Source organism: Procambarus clarkii, chromosome 27, assembly GCF_040958095.1.
Source record: "Procambarus clarkii isolate CNS0578487 chromosome 27, FALCON_Pclarkii_2.0, whole genome shotgun sequence".
NCBI classification, from domain to species: Eukaryota; Metazoa; Arthropoda; class Malacostraca; order Decapoda; family Cambaridae; genus Procambarus; species Procambarus clarkii.
Genome location: NC_091176.1, coordinates 15712904 through 15730775, shown reverse-complemented (window position 1 = coordinate 15730775; position 17872 = coordinate 15712904). Strand labels below are relative to the sequence as shown.

The 17872-nt window shown below is 46.1% G+C and overlaps 3 protein-coding genes across 3 annotated transcripts; 1 reads left to right on the top strand and 2 right to left on the bottom strand.

The window, feature by feature from the left end:
* Positions 1–3802: 3802 nt before the first annotated feature.
* On the bottom strand, positions 3803–8326 carry LOC123750014 (uncharacterized). Its single transcript, XM_045732142.2, has 3 exons — positions 8319–8326; positions 4411–4797; positions 3803–4178 (listed from the first exon to the last, which is right to left on the bottom strand). The coding sequence occupies exons 1-3, from the start codon at positions 8324–8326 to the stop codon at positions 3803–3805; spliced, it is 771 nt and encodes a 256-aa protein (XP_045588098.2).
* Positions 8327–12238: 3912 nt separating this feature from the next.
* On the top strand, positions 12239–13186 carry LOC138369169 (streptococcal hemagglutinin-like). The gene has a single exon (XM_069332105.1). The coding sequence runs from the start codon at positions 12239–12241 to the stop codon at positions 13184–13186; it is 948 nt and encodes a 315-aa protein (XP_069188206.1).
* A 188-nt stretch (positions 13187–13374) lies between these two features.
* Positions 13375–16876, bottom strand: LOC138369168 (uncharacterized). The gene is made up of 2 exons (XM_069332104.1): positions 16232–16876; positions 13375–13431 (listed from the first exon to the last, which is right to left on the bottom strand). The coding sequence occupies exons 1-2, from the start codon at positions 16874–16876 to the stop codon at positions 13375–13377; spliced, it is 702 nt and encodes a 233-aa protein (XP_069188205.1).
* Positions 16877–17872: the final 996 nt, after the last annotated feature.

Genomic DNA, 17872 nt, shown 5'->3' with positions numbered 1-17872 from the left:
ATCCTCTTGATTTGAGCTTTAGGGGACAGGTCTGGCGTGATATCAACCCCTAGGTGTTTCTCTCTCTCTGGCTCTCGAAGTATTTCATCTCCCAAATGATATCTTGTATCTGATCTCCTGCTCCCTACACCTATCTTCATTGCATTACATTTGCTTGGGTTAAACTCTAACAACCATTTGTTCGACCATTTGTTGTGTGTGTGTGTTTATTATTTACGCCTGCAGGATCGAGCTGTCAGCTCTTGGACCCCCTCTTGTGAGTGTGTGCTTTTATCTGTGTTTACATGTGTGCGTGTTTGTGTATATTAAATGGTTAATTTCCTTATAGAACACAAATTTAAATATATTTATAACATCAGACATGAACAAACTAGGAAAATTAGCAGTACACTAAAAATATAAATGCTGAAGGCGTGTTCAGAGTAACATATAAAAAAAACCCGTTGTATTCCATAAGGAAATTAACCCTTCAATAATCCCTTTTTTTGAGATCTCGAGGATCTAATGACAATGAACTTGCTCATTTGCATGTAAATCAGGATTTTTGCTAAACTTTGGTGATTAACCTTCGAGCAGGAAAGGACTTTTTTTTTTAAAGGATAATATGTGTCTGTGCGTGTAGTAACATATTTGTATTCAATTATTTATGTCTGCCGGATCGAGATTTTAGCTCTTGGACCCCCACCTGTTATTGTTTAATGTATTGACCCCCGATGGCCAAAGCACATATATGAGAAAGTGAGGAAATGTCGACGATTCGGTCCGTCCTGGACACGGTCGTGTGATTACACGGTTTGATAATGGTCCAGCATGGTCTGAATGATTGTACACTTTATGATGTGTGGTTTGGTCACCATATCTTCAGTCACGTTATTGTGACTACCGAGCTATATATATATATATATATATATATATATATATATATATATATATATATATATATATATATATATATATATATATATATATAAAACTGAAAACTCCACACCCCAGAAGTGACTCGAACCCATACTGCCAGGAGCACAATGCGAAGAACAACTTTAACCTCCATGGGGAACAACTTTAACCACTATGAAGAACAACAATAACCACCACGAAGAACAACCACCACGAAGAACAACAATAACCACCACGAAGAACAACAATAACCACCACGAAGAGCAACAACAACCACCACGAAGAACAACAATAACCACCACGAAGAACAACCACCACGAAGAACAACAATAACCACCACGAAGAACAACAATAACCACCACGAAGAACAACAATAACCACCACGAAGAACAACCACCACGAAGAACAACCACCACGAAGAACAACCACCACGAAGAACAACAATAACCACCACGAAGAACAACCACCACGAAGAACAACAATAACCACCACGAAGAACAACAATAACCACCACGAAGAACAACAATAACCACCACGAAGAACAACAATAACCACCACGAAGAACAACAATAACCACCACGAAGAACAACAATAACCACGAAGAACAACCACCACGAAGAACAACAATAACCACCACGAAGAACAACAATAACCACCACGAAGAACAACCACCACGAAGAACAACCACCACGAAGAACAACCACCACGAAGAACAACAATAACCACCACGAAGAACAACCATCACGAAGAACAACCACCACGAAGAACAACCACCACGAAGAACAACCACCACGAAGAACAACAATAACCACCACGAAGAACAACCACCACGAAGAACAACCACCACGAAGAACAACAATAACCACCACGAAGAACAACCACCACGAAGAACAACCACCACGAAGAACAACAATAACCACCACGAAGAACAACCTTAACCACAACGAAGAACAACAATAACCACCACGAAGAACAACCACCACGAAGAACAACAATAACCACCACGAAGAACAACAATAACCACCACGAAGAACAACCACCACGAAGAGCAACAATAACCACCACGAAGAGCAACAATAACCACCACGAAGAGCAACAATAACCACCACGAAGAACAACAATAACCACCACGAAGAACAACAATAACCACCACGAAGAACAACAATAACCACCACGAAGAACAACCACCACGAAGAACAACAATAACCACCACGAAGAACAACAATAACCACCACGAAGAACAACCACCACGAAGAACAACAATAACCACCACGAAGAACAACAATAACCACCACGAAGAACAACAATAACCACCACGAAGAACAACAATAACCACCACGAAGAACAACCACCACGAAGAACAACAATAACCACCACGAAGAACAACAATAACCACCACGAAGAACAACAATAACCACCACGAAGAACAACAATAACCACCACGAAGAACAACAATAACCACCACGAAGAACAACGATAACCACCACGAAGAACAACAATAACTACCACGAAGAACAACAATAACCACCACGAAGAACAACAATAACCACCACGAAGAACAACAATAACCACCACGAAGAACAACAATAACCACCACGAAGAACAACAATAACCACCACGAAGAACAACGATAACCACCACGAAGAACAACAATAACTACCACGAAGAACAACAATAACCACCACGAAGAACAACAATAACCACCACGAAGAACAACAATAACCACCACGAAGAACAACAATAACCACCACGAAGAACAACAATAACCACCACGAAGAACAACAATAACCACCACGAAGAACAACCACCACGAAGAACAACAATAACCACCACGAAGAACAACAATAACCACCACGAAGAACAACCACCACGAAGAACAACAATAACCACCACGAAGAACAACCACCACGAAGAACAACCACCACGAAGAACAACCACCATGAAGAACAACCACCACGAAGAACAACAATAACCACCACGAAGAACAACAATAACCACCACGAAGAACAACCACCACGAAGAACAACAATAACCACCACGAAGAACAACAATAACCACCACGAAGAACAACCACCACGAAGAACAACCACCACGAAGAACAACAATAACCACCACGAAGAACAACAATAACCACCACGAAGAACAACAATAACTACCACGAAGAACAACAATAACCACCACGAAGAACAACAATAACCACCACGAAGAACAACAATAACCACCACGAAGAACAACAATAACCACCACGAAGAACAACAATAACCACCACGAAGAACAACAATAACCACCACGAAGAACAACAATAACTACCACGAAGAACAACAATAACCACCACGAAGAACAACAATAACCACCACGAAGAACAACCACCACGAAGAACAACAATAACCACCACGAAGAACAACCACCACGAAGAGCAACAATAACCACCACGAAGAACAACAATAACCACCACGAAGAACAACAATAACCACCACGAAGAACAACAATAACTACCACGAAGAATAACCACCACGAAGAACAACAATAACCACCACGAAGAACAACAATAACCACCACGAAGAACAACAATAACTACCACGAAGAATAACCACCACGAAGAACAACCACCACGAAGAACAACAATAACCACCACGAAGAATAACCACCACGAAGAACAACAATAACCACCACGAAGAACAACCACCACGAAGAACAACCATCACGAAGAACAACAATAACCACCACGAAGAACAACAATAACCACCACGAAGAACAACCACCACGAAGAACAACACTGGAACCACTTCTCAATCACACTGAAGACCATTAACTAATCTCTCAGCATTAATTCCAAGTGAAAATATTGTTTCTAATATCTGTGCCATTTAAGGGAGCTGCCAGGCACGCGCTCAAACCACACACACTAATTCCGGCATGCACTGAGTTGGCTGAAGCTGGCTGAAGCTGGCTGAAGCTGGCTGAAGTTGGCTGCAGCTGGCTGAAGTTGGCTGAAGCTGGCTGAAGTTGGCTGCAGATGGCTGAAGCTGGCTGAAGTTGGCTGCAGCTGGCTGAAGCTGGCTGAAGCAGGCTGAAGCTCCCTGAAGTTGGCTGCAGCTGGCTGAAGCTGGCTGAAGCTGGCTGCAGCTGGCTGAAGCTGGCTGAAGTTGGCTGCAGCTGGCTGAAGCTGGCTGAAGCTGGCTGAAGCTGGCTGAAGCTGGCTGAAGCTGACTGTGCCTAGTTCAGGCTTGGTGGAGCTGGATGAAGCTGGCTCGAGTTGACTGAAGCTTTTTGGAAGCTGTCTGAAGCGAACTAGAGCTTACTTGAACTGGTCTGTAGCTAGCTGAAGCTCGTTGGAATTGGTTGGAATTGGCTAGAGGTGGCTGGAGGTGGCTGGAGGTGGTTGGAGGTGGCTGGAGGTAGCTAGAGGTGGCTGGAGGTGGTTGGAGGTGGCTGGAGGTGGCTAGAGGTGGCTAGAGGTGGCTGGAGGTGGCTGGAGGTGGCTGGAGGTGGTTGGAGGTGGCTGGAGGCGGCTGGAGGCGGCTGGAGGCGGCTGGAGGTGGCTGAAGGCGGCTGGAGGTGGCTGGAGGCGGCTGGAGGCGGCTGGAGGTGGCTGGAGGCGGCTGGAGGCGGCTGGAGGTGGCTGGAGGCGGCTGGAGGTGGCTGGAGGTGGCTGGAGGCGGCTGGAGGTGGCTGGAGGTGGCTGGAGGCGGCTGGAGGTGGCTGGAGGCGGCTGGAGGTGGCTGGAAGTGGCTGGAGGTGGCTGGAGGTGGCTGGAGGCGGCTGGAGGTGGCTGGAGGTGGCTGGAGGTGACTAGAGGTGGCTGGAGGTGGCTGGAGGTGGCTAGAGGTGGCTGGAGGTGGCTGGAGGTGGCTGGAGGTGGCTAGAGGTGGCTGGAGGTGGCTGGAGGTGGCTGGAGAACTGTGATTACAGTTTTAGTACCGCGGTGACCAATAACTGTGATGAAAAATGCTGCCTTCTCTCTCTCTCTTCTCACAAGGGAAATTGCCAGACATATATAGTATATCGAGCGATAATGTGGGTTTAATTGCGTGTGTGAGGGTGTACTCATCTAGTTGTGCTTGCGGGGGATGTGCTCTGGCTCTTTGGTCCCGCCTCTCAACTGTCAATCAACTGATTTACAGGTTCCTAAGCCTGTTGGGCTCCATCATATCTACACTTGAAACTGTTGTATGGAATCAGCCTCCACCAAATTATTTCCTAATGCATTCCATTTGTCAACCACTCTGACACTAAAAAAGTTCTTTTTATTATCTCTGTGGCTCATTTGGGCCCTCAATTTCCACCTGTGTCCCCTAGTGCGTGTGCCCCTTGTGTTAAATAGCATGTCTTTATCAACCCTGTCGATTTCCTTGAGAATCGTGAATGTGGTGATCATGTCCCCCTTAACTCTTCTGTCTTCCAACGAATGTGTGTGTGTGTGTGTGTGTGTGTGTGTGTGTGTGTGTGTGTGTGTGTGTGTGTGTGTGTGTGTGTGTGTGTGTGTGTACTCACCTAATTGTACTCACCTAATTGTGCTTGCGGGGGTTGAGCTCTGGCTCTTTGGTCCCGCCTCTCAACCGTCAATCAACTGGTGTACAGATTCCTGAGCCTATTGGGCTCTATCATATCTACATTTGAAACTGTGTATGGAGTCAGCCTCCACCACATCACTTCCTAATGCATTCCATTTACTAACTACTCTGACACTGAAAAAGTTCTTTCTAACGTCTCTGTGACTCATTTGGGTACTCAGCTTCCACCTGTGTCCCCTTGTTCGCGTCCCACCAGTGTTGAATAGTTCATCCTTGTTTACCCGGTCGATTCCCCTGAGGATTTTGTAGGTTGTGATCATGTCTCCTCTTACTCTTCTGTCTTCCAGTGTCGTAAGGTGCATTTCCCGCAGCCTTTCCTCATAACTCATGCCTTTTAGTTCTGGGACTAGTCTAGTAGCATACCTTTGGACTTTTTCCAGCTTCGTCTTGTGCTTGACAAGGTACGGGCTCCATGCTGGGGCCGCATACTCCAGGATTGGTCTTACATATGTGATGTACAAGATTCTGAATGATTCCTTACACAGGTTCCTGAACGCCGTTCTGATGTTAGCCAGCCTCGCATATGCCGCAGACGTTATTCTCTTTATGTGGGCTTCAGGAGACAGGTTTGGTGTGATATCAACTCCTAGATCTTTCTCTCTGTCTGTTTCATTAAGTACTTCATCTCCTATTCTGTATCCTGTGCCTGGCCTCCTGTTTCCACTGCCTAGTTTCATTACTTTGCATTTACTCGGGTTGAACTTCAACAGCCATTTGTTGGACCATTCACTCAGTCTATCCAGGTCATCTTGTAGCATCCTACTATCATCCTCTGTTTCAATCCTCCTCATAATTTTTGCATCGTCGGCAAACATTGAGAGGAACGAATCTATACCCTCTGGGAGATCATTTACATATACCAGAAACAGTATAGGTCCAAGGACTGACCCCTGCGGGACTCCACTTGTGACGTCTCGCCAATCTGAGACCTCACCCCTCACACAGACTCGTTGTCTCCTGTTGCTTAGGTACTCCTCTATCCACCGGAGTACCTTCCCTCTCACTCCAGCCTGCATCTCCAACTTTCGCACTAGCCTCTTGTGTGGCACTGTATCAAAGGCTTTCTGACAATCCAAAAATATGCAGTCTGCCCACCCTTCTCTTTCTTGCCTTATTTTTGTTGCCTGGTCGTAGAATTCAAGTAACCCTGTGAGGCAGGACCTGCCATCCCTGAACCCATGTTGATGCTGTGTTACAAAGTTCCTTCGCTCCAGATGCTCCACTAGTTTTTTTCGCACAATCTTCTCCATCAGCTTGCATGGTATGCAGGTTAGGGACACTGGCCTGTAGTTCAGTGCCTCCTGTCTATCCCCTTTCTTGTATATCGGGACTACGTTAGCTGCTTTCCAAATATCTGGCAGTTCCCCTGTTGCCAGTGATTTGTTATACACTATGGAGAGTGGTAGGCACAGTTCTCTTGCTCCTTCCTTTAGAACCCAAGGGGAGATTCCATCTGGGCCTATAGCCTTCGTCACGTCCAACTCTAGTAAACACTTCCTTACTTCCCCACTGGTAATCTCAAACTCTTCCAGTGGTTCCTGGTTAGCTATTCCCTCACTTACCTCTGGAATTTCTCCTTGCTCTAAGGTGAAGACCTCCTGGAATTTCTTATTCAATTCCTCACACACTTCCTTGTCATTTGTAGTGAATCCTTCCGCCCCTATCCTTAATCTCATAACCTATTCCTTTACTGTGTGTGTGTGTGTGTGTGTGTGTGTGTGTGTGTGTGTGTGTGTGTGTGTGTGTGTGTGTGTGTGTGTGTGTGTTGAGTGCGGGGGTGTTTGTGTATAGGGGGAGGGGTAGGGGGGTGTCTTGGGGCAGTGTAAGGCGTGGGAACGTGAGGGGTGAGGTGGGTGAGCGGTCACCAGTGTGTGCGTGCGTGCATGTGTGTGTGTGTGTGTGTGTGTGTTTACACTGGCGTGTTATGGTGAGGAGGAGGGGGGGGTAGGTCTAGTCAGTGGCGGTGTAATGTAACACACAGGTGTGAGAAGCTAGTACCAAGCTGAGGCTCTTGAGCTACTTTTTCGTATTTTAATTAACTTATGTTCAAAGCTAATTACTATATAAAAAACACTGTACACCTTGTATGACTGACTTTGAGAGGCACTCACCTCCGAGTAAGCATCCCACAGCACAATTAGGTGATTTATGAAGCGATGTCCGATATTGTTGTTGACGTCCCCGCCAGAGGTCCTCCCACGTGGTGGTCCAAACTCTTCCCTTCGCAGGCCTCTGGTGCTACCATCTTGCCACAATCTCGTTCTTTTTCAATTTTTTTCTTATCAAACGTTATAAGAATTCACTATGTTGCGTTATCACTGCGTTGCTGTACCTTTCATATGACCAAAAACTATGTTTTGGGCTCACTGGTACGTAAATATCCCGAGAATATTGAAATAATTCGCGGACCGCACGCCCTACACTTGTTCACTGACCGCCGTCCTACTGGCTACTGTAGTGTGTGTGTGTGTGTGTGTGTGTGTGTGTGTGTGTGTGTGTGTGTGTGTGTGTGTGTGTGTGTGTGTGTGTGTGTGTGTATATGTGTGTGTGTGTGTGTGTGTGTGTGTGTGTGTGTGTATGTGTATGTGCATGTGCATGTGCATGTGCATGTGCATGTGCATGTGCATGTGCATGTGCGTGTGCGTGTGCGTGTGTGTGTGTGTGTGTGTGTGTGTGTGTGTGTGTGTGTGTGTGTGTGTGTGTGTGTGTGTCTGTCTGTTCTGTCTGTCTGCCTGCCTTCCCGTGTCTAAAATAATTGTCTTCACTTGTGCCCTCACCTAACTGTGTTACCACTTGTGTCCACTTGTATGAGTACCGCCCGTGCCTAAATACTCTCATTTTACCTACCCTGTCATACCTCCTTTGACTCTTGCATGTCAAAATCACATCTCTCCCAACGCTTCTGCGTCTTCTAGCGACGGGAGGTTCAGTTCATGTAACCTTTCCTCATAGGTCTGGGACTAGTCTGGTGGCATTCCTTCCAACCTTCTCAAACGTGGATTTGTGCTTGAATTGAGTCTCTCTCTCCAGTGTGGAGTCTCTCTCCAGTGTGGAGTCTCTCTCCAGTGTGGAGTCTCTCTCCAGTGTGGAGTCTCTCTCCAGTGTGGAGTCTCTCTCCGGTGTGGAGTCTCTCCAGTGTGGAGTCTCTCTCCACACTGGAGCCTTTTGTGAGAAAGTCAGCCTGCATGCAAGTTATTGGGTCTCTGAATGTGAAAATATATGTACCATGCTTTATGTCAACGTTAATGAATGAATTTCTAAAATTACGCCCAAGCGGAAATTCTATTAATTTAGCTCTGCAATCATATTTAAGCGACTATAAGTCAATGAAGAAAACTCTAATTAAATCTCCCCAATCACATAATTAATTCCAACACAATCAGGACTGGTGGGCCGTAGGAATTATTCCTTCAGTAATACTAGATGCTGCTAGAGATCACTTCTTGCAATATTATCCTGATAAGCCGTTAGGAATATACAGCGCAGTGTTTAGGTCAAAACCTATTTTAATGCAATTTGTGACGAGAGCTCAAACGCTTGTGAAACATTTAATATAATTTGTGCTCCATACGACGTCGCTAAGAGGTGATGTCGAGATGTCGATCATTACGTGACTTTTAGAGAGAGAGAGAGAGAGAGAGAGAGAGAGAGAGAGAGAGAGAGAGAGAGAGAGAGAGAGAGAGAGAGAGAGAGAGAGAGAGAGAGAGAGAGAGAGAGAGACACAGACAGAAAGACAGAGAGAGAGCGACAGATCCCTGGCGAGGCGTAGTCTCCGTCAATATTGAGAAACCAACCCGCAGCCTTAAAAGTATCAAAGATATTCGATACAGAGACTCACGAGGAACCATTTGAGATGCAGGCAGAGCCGACAACGACAGTCAGTGGCCTGAAACTCAGACGGATCAGAACCAGGCCAAACACGGGATGGGGATTCTTAGCCTACGCAGCTCAAGAACACTAAAAAATATGTCGCCATTTCATTTCGTAGTTGATAATTCAATATGGCCCATAGCGACACGGCTGGATAGGTATTTGGAAAATATTTATACAGTATTAAACACATGTTTTAACACTTTACGCATAACACTGGGTGATAAACTGCTAGAACCAGTAGAACCGGTTAAACCAGTAGAACCGGTTAAACCAGTAGAACCGGTTAAACCAGTAGAACCGGTTAAACCAGTAGAACCGGTTAAACCAGTAGAACCGGTTAAACCAGTGGAACCGGTTAAACCAGTAGAACCGGTTAAACCAGTAGAACCGGTTAAACCAGTATAACCTTTAAAACAAGTAGAACCGTTAAAACCAGTAGAACCGTTAACAGCAGTAGAACCGTTAAAACCAGTAGAACCGTTAAAACCAGTAGAACCGTTAACAGCAGTAGAACCGTTAAAACCAGTAGAACCGTTAAAACCAGTAGAACCGGTAAAACCAGTAGAACCGTTAAAACCAGTAGAACCGGTAAAACCAGTAGAACCGGTAAAACCAGTAGAACCGGTCAAACCAGTAGAACCGGTTGAGATAGTTACAGCATTTCAATTTTAAGTTGAATTATTACTCATAGTAATATTATTGTTGCACAAAGACATCACATTAAAGTGACGTATCAAGTAGAAAATCAATAAAAGCCATGACGAGGATTCGAACCTGGCCACTGGGTACACCCAAGCCTACGCCCTAAACAACTGGGCCACGACATGCTCAACAGCAATGCAACTTGAAATTCCTCAGGATCCCTCTTGGGGGAGTCAATTGCATCCCAGGTAAAATGTTGAGCCTTCTTTCTGACTTTCCTGAGCGGTTGGGCAGTCTTTGCCTCTTTTCCCCCAGCAGGAGACTGTATCAGTAGATGAGTGGGGTCTTTTCTATGCTCTCCTTCCCTATATCTCCATTCCTCTTTCTCAGTCTGTATATACTTACAACACCTCTTTTATCTCTTTCTTTTTCTTTATATCTTTGTTGTGTTTTCGTTTCAATCTCTATTTACTTTTCTCTTTCTTTTCTATATCTTGAATTTTTCTTTGTTTTTTCCCCTTCTTCCTTTCATCGTTTTCTCTCTCATTCACTCTTTTTCTCTCATAGTAAGCGTCGACTTTCTGACGTTATGAGGAGTTGAACTAAGAGCCACGAAGTCACACAACAGTAAGAATAAAATTGTTTTATTAAATTAAAGAATTAAAATTGTAAGAATTAAAATTGTTTAAAATTGTAATATATATATATATATATATATATATATATATATATATATATATATATATATATATATATATATATATATATATATATATTGATATATATGTATATTATAGGATATCTTTCTGGTAGCAAATGCACAATATTTTTGAACTTGAATTGTCAAGCCAACATGGTCTGTATAGGACTTGCGAAGTTGTTTTCATTCACCTTCGCCCCATTGAAGGTGAACGCTCGTTGGCTCGTTATCGTGCATCACGCACTGACGTGTTCAATCTGTTCTAAGGCTAGGCTCGTCCAAGCTGCGGCCGAACCCTAAAGACGCATTCACCCATTTTAAGGTCATGTTCGCTCAAAATTGTTTTATTTCTCCAATATAAATTGATAATGAGTTTTGTCTAACAGTACTTACTAACCTACTTAGATGTAGGTTGGGTATTTAGGTTCTGTTGGCACTCATTTGTATATGCAACCTGTCCTTGGGCCAGGATCATTAAAGCAGCGGCAGACCCCCCCCCCCCCAAGACGCATTCACATAGTTTAACGTATTGTGTATTAATAAAAACAGGTTTGTTCTCATATATAAATTAATATTATTATACATTAAAGTTCTATATATATAGTTAGGTTCAGGCGAAGTGTTTTGGTTCTGTTGACGATTGTGTCTGAAGTACGTGGGTGAAACATTTACAACGTCATGGTTCGAACAGAGGTCCTCAACGAAGCACTGTTCGAAACAATATTCGAGCGTCATCAGTTGTGAGTCGCGTGTAATATTTTTTCATTCATAAACAGGAGGGGAGGGGGGCAGTCGAAATGACGAGCATTTGACGTGGCTTAATGGGAACAGGCTTGAGACACGAGTTTCTCTCCCGCTCATTAATGAGAACCCACTTTACACAAGCCTCGCAGCTGACGACGGTCGAACAACTCTCGAACACTGCTTCGGTCAATTCCTGCGTTCGAATCGCACCTCTCGGCTAAATGCTTCAGCCACATACTACAAACATATATATATATATATATATATATATATATATATATATATATATATATATATATATATATATATATATATATATATACAATTACCAACATAACATAAACATGTAACCTAACCCGAGCCTAACTATATACACACTATTCGAATTGACAATAATATAGTTTTTAATTCAGAAAATATCGATTGTGAATACAATGGTGAGATATGGTAACGAGGCTGTGTGAGTCAGCCGCAGTTTGGACCAAGCGTTCTGCTGGCTCACATGTGTATGTGTGGCCGTGTCCACATTGTGTATGTGTGTCTGTGTCCACATTGTGTATGTGTGTCCGTGTCCACATTGTGTATGTGTGTCCGTGTCCACATTGTGTATGTGTGTCCGTGTCCACATTGTGTATGTGTGGCCGTGTCCACATTGTGTATGTGTGTCCGTGTCCACATTGTGTTTGTGTGTCCGTGTCCACATTGTGTATGTGTGTCCGTGTCCACATTGTGTATGTGTGGCCGTGTCCACATTGTGTATGTGTGTCCGTGTCCACATTGTGTATGTGTGTCCGTGTCCACATTGTGTATGTGTGTCCGTGTCCACATTGTGTATGTGTGTCCGTGTCCACATTGTGTATGTGTGTCCGTACCCAGTGTTGCCAACGTGTCCGTGTCCAGTGTTGCCAGCGTGTCCGTGCCCGGTGTTGCGAGCGTGTCCGTGCCCACTGTTGCGAGCGTGTCCGTGCTCAGTGTTGCCAGCGTGTCCGTGCCCGGTGTTGCGAGCGTGTCCGTGCTCAGTGTTGCGAGCGTGTCCGTGCTCAGTGTTGCCAGCGTGTCCGTGCCCACTGTTGCGAGCGTGTCCGTGCTCAGTGTTGCCAGCGTGTCCGTGCTCAGTGTTGCGAGCGTGTCCGTGCTCAGTGTTGCCAGCGTGTCCGTGCCCACTGTTGCGAGCGTGTCCGTGCTCAGTGTTGCCAGCGTGTCCGTGCCCGGTGTTGCGAGCGTGTCCGTGCTCACTGTTGCGAGCGTGTCCGTGCTCAGTGTTGCCAGCGTGTCCGTGCTCAGTGTTGCGAGCGTGTCCGTGCCCACTGTTGCGAGCGTGTCCGTGCTCAGTGTTGCCAGCGTGTCCGTGCTCAGTGTTGCGAGCGTGTCCGTGCCCACTGTTGCGAGCGTGTCCGTGCTCAGTGTTGCCAGCGTGTCCGTGCTCAGTGTTGCCAGCGTGTCCGTGCTCAGTGTTGCCAGCGTGTCCGTGCTCAGTGTTGCCAGCGTGTCCGTGCTCAGTGTTGCCAGCGTGTCCGTGCTCAGTGTTGCCAGCGTGTCCGTGCTCAGTGTTGCCAGCGTGTCCGTGCTCAGTGTTGCCAGCGTGTCCGTGCTCAGTGTTGCCAGCGTGTCCGTGCTCAGTGTTGCCAGCGTGTCCGTGCTCAGTGTTGCCAGCGTGTCCGTGCCGGTATGGAACACAGGAACGAAGCCAAAACAGTGTTGCGCCCCGCGAGTGAAAGAGCTAAGTCTGGCGTCGTGGAAAGAACTCCTCAGGTGAGTCAACATTGTGTTTCAGTAGTTGTTTGGTAGTTAAGAGGGCGCTGGCTCTATTGGCTGGCCTGCAGAGGTCTCTATACCCCCCTTGTTCCTATAGAGTGTCTCGTTATCATTGAACATTATTGAACGGCTTGGCAAAGCACATCACAATATTAGCTTTAGGAGGCACTTAACACTTAATACTTTGAACTAAATGACTGTAGAGGGACATTTTATCTCTACAAATGCATTGCAGTCTTTAAATAGCTGTGAAGTAAGGTAATAGTTAATGAAATGTGAGTGATATAGCAACTTTTTATAAATTGTGTGGATTCCCTCTCGCGTTGAAGTTGGAAACCCTAATTTTTGTAGTAGGCTTGCAAGAAAGAAAATTCCTACAGTTGGAATTTCTAATGCAGTTATTAATTAGCGTGCTAATTGAAATACATTATAGAGGTTAGGGTCAACTAATAAATTCCCGAAGAGCTGAAAGCTGCAGTATTAATAGCTATGGATAATTTGGTAATAATAGGTATGTGTATGGATACTGTAATCAAACCCGACAACGGTATGTAGTGAGTCCATATATCTTCCTACAATGAAAGTACTTATAATAATGATGAGGTCGAGAGGACAAGTCGTGATGGACCATCAGTAGAGTACTCTTTCGTACTCATCTATCTGGTTTACCCATTGTTTTTTATAATTTGGACAAAGAGGAAAAGTTTGGCATCCTAGGCGTAATGTACGCTATCTGAGGCCTAATATAGTACATATATGTGCTATACTAGGCCTAGGGATATTTAAGTTTGGTTTTAACTTAATATTTTCCCCGGACTCTGTAGAGAAGTAGTACCAAAAATGTCTTACTGAGGCTCCATTACTATATATTGCAACTTTCGATTACATAGATACAAATAATACTAATGTTTTCAGAAGGATGGGATGACGTAGTTGTCTGAGCAACCCCTCGGGGGTTGGCAGATCTGGAAAGTTCCAGAACTGAGGCTAATATCCCGCCAAACACACACCGAAACTACGACGTTGGCACAACGTTCGAAAAAGTTTTAGCACTTCCTAACTAGTTATAATAGCCAATATAGCAAGTTGTAACAACGTTCTAATACGTCATAAACACGTTAAGCCAAGATGTAACAATTTTATTACAAGTTGTAACAAGCGGAAAATAGAGACAGTTTGGCTTTGTGTTTCCAGGGTTAAGCCACTATCAAAATATTCAACCAGTTAACACAAACAGTTAAAACATCACTTGAACGCTATTCAACGTGGGAACTGTGAAAGATTTTTTACTGTCTGACCTACTAGACAATTAACTATATGTCATATAAACTGTACTATAAGAGAAAAGTTCCATCTGTCGGGACAAAGTTGGAGGCCGGGTGCTTAAGGACTATCCTCAACCGAATTTGCAGAGGGAATGGTCTAGGGTATGGGACGAACATAGGCTGGAGGGGGGGGGGGGAGATGGGCCAAAGTTCAATGTTTTAAAAATATTTGTATTTAAAGACACCCCGGAAGTGATTTTCGTGTAGTCCGGCGTGACATGTCTTGTGTGAGCTGCTAGAGTTGTTAGCGGTCGTAGTAATATATTTTCTGAGACCCATAGAGTGTTTTCAGGTGTTGATACATTTTCAGAGAAAGGGGGGGGAGGGGGTTATAGCAGGGTTGGGGGGGGGGGGTTCCCTCCCAGTACATTCTCTCGTAGTTTGGAGTTCCTTCCTGCCTGACTTTCCTCCCTCAGTTCTTTCCTTGGCTAAAATTCCTTTACACTCAGATTTTAAATACCTCCCCGGGGAGGTATTTAAAAGGTATTTAGGTAATACCACTAAAGGAGGTATTTAATGCCTCTTCCTGAGAATCACTGTTCAAGACTGAAGTCACATGAGGAGTCTTCTTAGAACATGTCCTAAACAACAGTCAGGCGACAGCAACACGATGAAAATGGAACGTGATAAGATAAAATGAACTAGCATTAGGATTGAGAAAACGAGGAGGTTCCAGTTGGTCTCGCAAGGAATAAGGGAGGCGGTAAATCCCAGCGGATATTTTTATCCCTGTCAAGACAAGGACTTAGCCAACTGAATCTGAAAGAAGCGAGAGAAAGGAAAAATATTAGGAACGGGAAAAATAAAAGAGCGAGATAAAGAAGAAAGGAAAGGAGATGAGCAAATAGAAGAAATAAATGATGAACTTGAAATTAACTTCACAAAGGAAACACAGAGGAGGAGAAGGAGGAGGAGGAAAAAGAACTGTGTTCTGTGCAGGCGATGAGTCACAATAACGTGGCTGAAGTATGTTGACCAGACCACACACTAGAAAGTGAAGGGACGACGACGACGGTTCGGTCCGTCCTGGACCATTCTCAAGTCGATGTGTGGTCTGGTCAACAACTGTTTTCCATCTTACAATTCTAGTAAATTATATTCTTATTGAAAATACATTTATGATGGCATAAAAGAAGTGAACAAATACTAATTTCCGAACCAAAATATTAACCGATTTGAAGGATTTTGTAAGTAACAGTTTGGTTGACCAATCCAGCAACCAGGAGGCCTGGTTAGAGACCGGGCCTCGGGCACGTTCATCTCTGAAATCAACGCCAGGCAAGATAACCGTCGTGAGAAACATGTGGTGGTCGTGGGAAACATGTGGTGGTCGTGGGAAACATGTGGTGGTCGTGGGAAACATGTGGTGGTCGTAGGAAACATGTGGTGGCCGTGGGAAACATGTGGTGGTCGTGGGAAACATGTGGTGGCCGTGAGAAACATGTGGTGGCCGTGGGAAACATGTGGTGGTCGTGAGAAACATGTAGTGGTCGTGAGAAACATGTGGTGGTCGTGAGAAACATGTGGTGGCCATGGGAAACATGTGGCGGCCGTGAGAAACATGTGGTGGTCGTGGGAAACATGTGGTGGCCGTGGGAAACATGTGGTGGCCGTGGGAAACATGTGGTGGTCGTGGGAAACATGTGACGGCCGTGGGAAACATGTGGTGGTCGTGGGAAACATGTGGCGGTCGTGGGAAACCTGAGGCGGCCGTGGGAAACCTGAGGCGGCCGTGGGAAACCTGAGGCGGCCGTGGGAAACATGTGGTGGCCGTGGGAAACATGTGGCGGTCGTGGGAAACCTGAGGCGGCCGTGGGAAACCTGAGGCGGCCGTGGGAAACATGTGGCGGCCGTGGGAAACCTGAGGCGGTCGTGGGAAACCTGAGGCGGCCGTGGGAAACATGTGGCGGTCGTGGGAAACCTGAGGCGGCCGTGGGAAACCTGAGGCGGCCGTGGGAAACCTGAGGCGGCCGTGGGAAACATGTGGTGGCCGTGGGAAACATGTGGCGGTCGTGGGAAACCTGAGGCGGCCGTGGGAAACATGTGGTGGCCGTGGGAAACATGTGGCGGTCGTGGGAAACCTGAGGCGGCCGTGGGAAACCTGAGGCGGCCGTGGGAAACATGTGGTGGCCGTGGGAAACATGTGGCGGCCGTGGGAAACATTTGGCGGCCGTGGGAAACCTGAGGCGGCCGTGGGAAACATGTGGTGGCCGTGGGAAACATGTGGCAGCCGTGGGAAACATTTGGCGGCCGTGGGAAACCTGAGGCGGCCGTGGGAAACCTGAGGCGGCCGTGGGAAACCTGAGGCGGCCGTGGGAAACCTGAGGCGGCCGTGGGAAACATGTGGTGGCCGTGGGAAGCAACATCGCGTGTGTGAATTATTTTTTTCGGAGGTTACAATTATTTCTTTGCTCATCCCAGTTGCTTTGCGCATCATGCCTTGGACCTAATGATGATGCTCAACCTCTGTAATTTAATATGCTAAAAAAACCACCGAGTATTTTATTTAATTAAAATACCAGTGTTGCAGCTCGTTCAGTAATTGCCGTATTTTGACGACGATATTACCATTTCCAGGCTGAGAGGGTGGGGGGGGGGGGGGGGGTATGGCATGTGGAAAAGGGGTGGGGGGGGGTATGGCATGTGGAAAAGGGGTGGGGGGGGGGGTATGGCATGTGGAAAAGGGGTGGGGGGGGGGGGGGTATGGCATGTGGAAAAGGGGTGGGGGGGGGGTATGGCATGTGGAAAAGGGTTGGGGGGGGGGGGATGGCATGTGGAAAAGGGGTGGGGGGGAGGGGGGTATGGCATGTGGAAAAGGGTTGGGGGGGGGTATGGCATGTGGAAAAGGGGTGGGGGGGGGTATGGCATGTGGAAAAGGGGTGGGGGGGGGTGAGCGCCTGGTTCCTGCAATATAAAAAAACCTGTTGATTTTCCTTGGGGTCTGAATTTCACCAAATGACTGATGAGTTTTTCAAGGTATTTTGGTTACTTCCGGCTCACGCTCGTGGGGGCAGGGGGGGGGGGAGGGGGGTGTATTGACTACTTGTGCATGCTGGATCGAGGTGTTAGCTCTTGGACCCCGTCTTTGTAATTGCCGGGTATGAAATGTACTGACTCCCGACCTGTTTTTCTCAGTAATATCTACTATAGATATATATATTTTTCTCTCTCTTACACTGACACACTAGCACACTCACACACACACACACACACACACACACACACACACACACACACACACACACACACACACACACACACACACACTCAATCACGGAAAGATTGACTGGGAGAACAAGGAACCGCATGGAGGCGAGGATACGTGGAGAGCCAAACTATTGGAGGTGGTGACAAGCAACTTT

Excerpts from the sequence above, each read along its gene's own strand:
- LOC138369168 (XM_069332104.1), bottom strand. The coding sequence starts at position 16,876 with ATGTTGCTTCCCACGGCCACCACATGTTTCCCACGGCCGCCTCAGGTT. Across the intron at positions 13,432-16,231 it reads GTTTCCCACGGCCGCCTCAG|CTATTTAAAGACTGCAATGC; the intron begins GTTTCCCACGGC and ends CTTACTTCACAG.
- LOC138369169 (XM_069332105.1), top strand. The coding sequence starts at position 12,239 with ATGTGTGTCCGTGTCCACATTGTGTATGTGTGTCCGTGTCCACATTGT.
- LOC123750014 (XM_045732142.2), bottom strand. Across the intron at positions 4,179-4,410 it reads GCCGCCTCCAGCCGCCTCCA|ACAGCTTCCAAAAAGCTTCA; the intron begins GCCGCCTCCAGC and ends AGTTCGCTTCAG.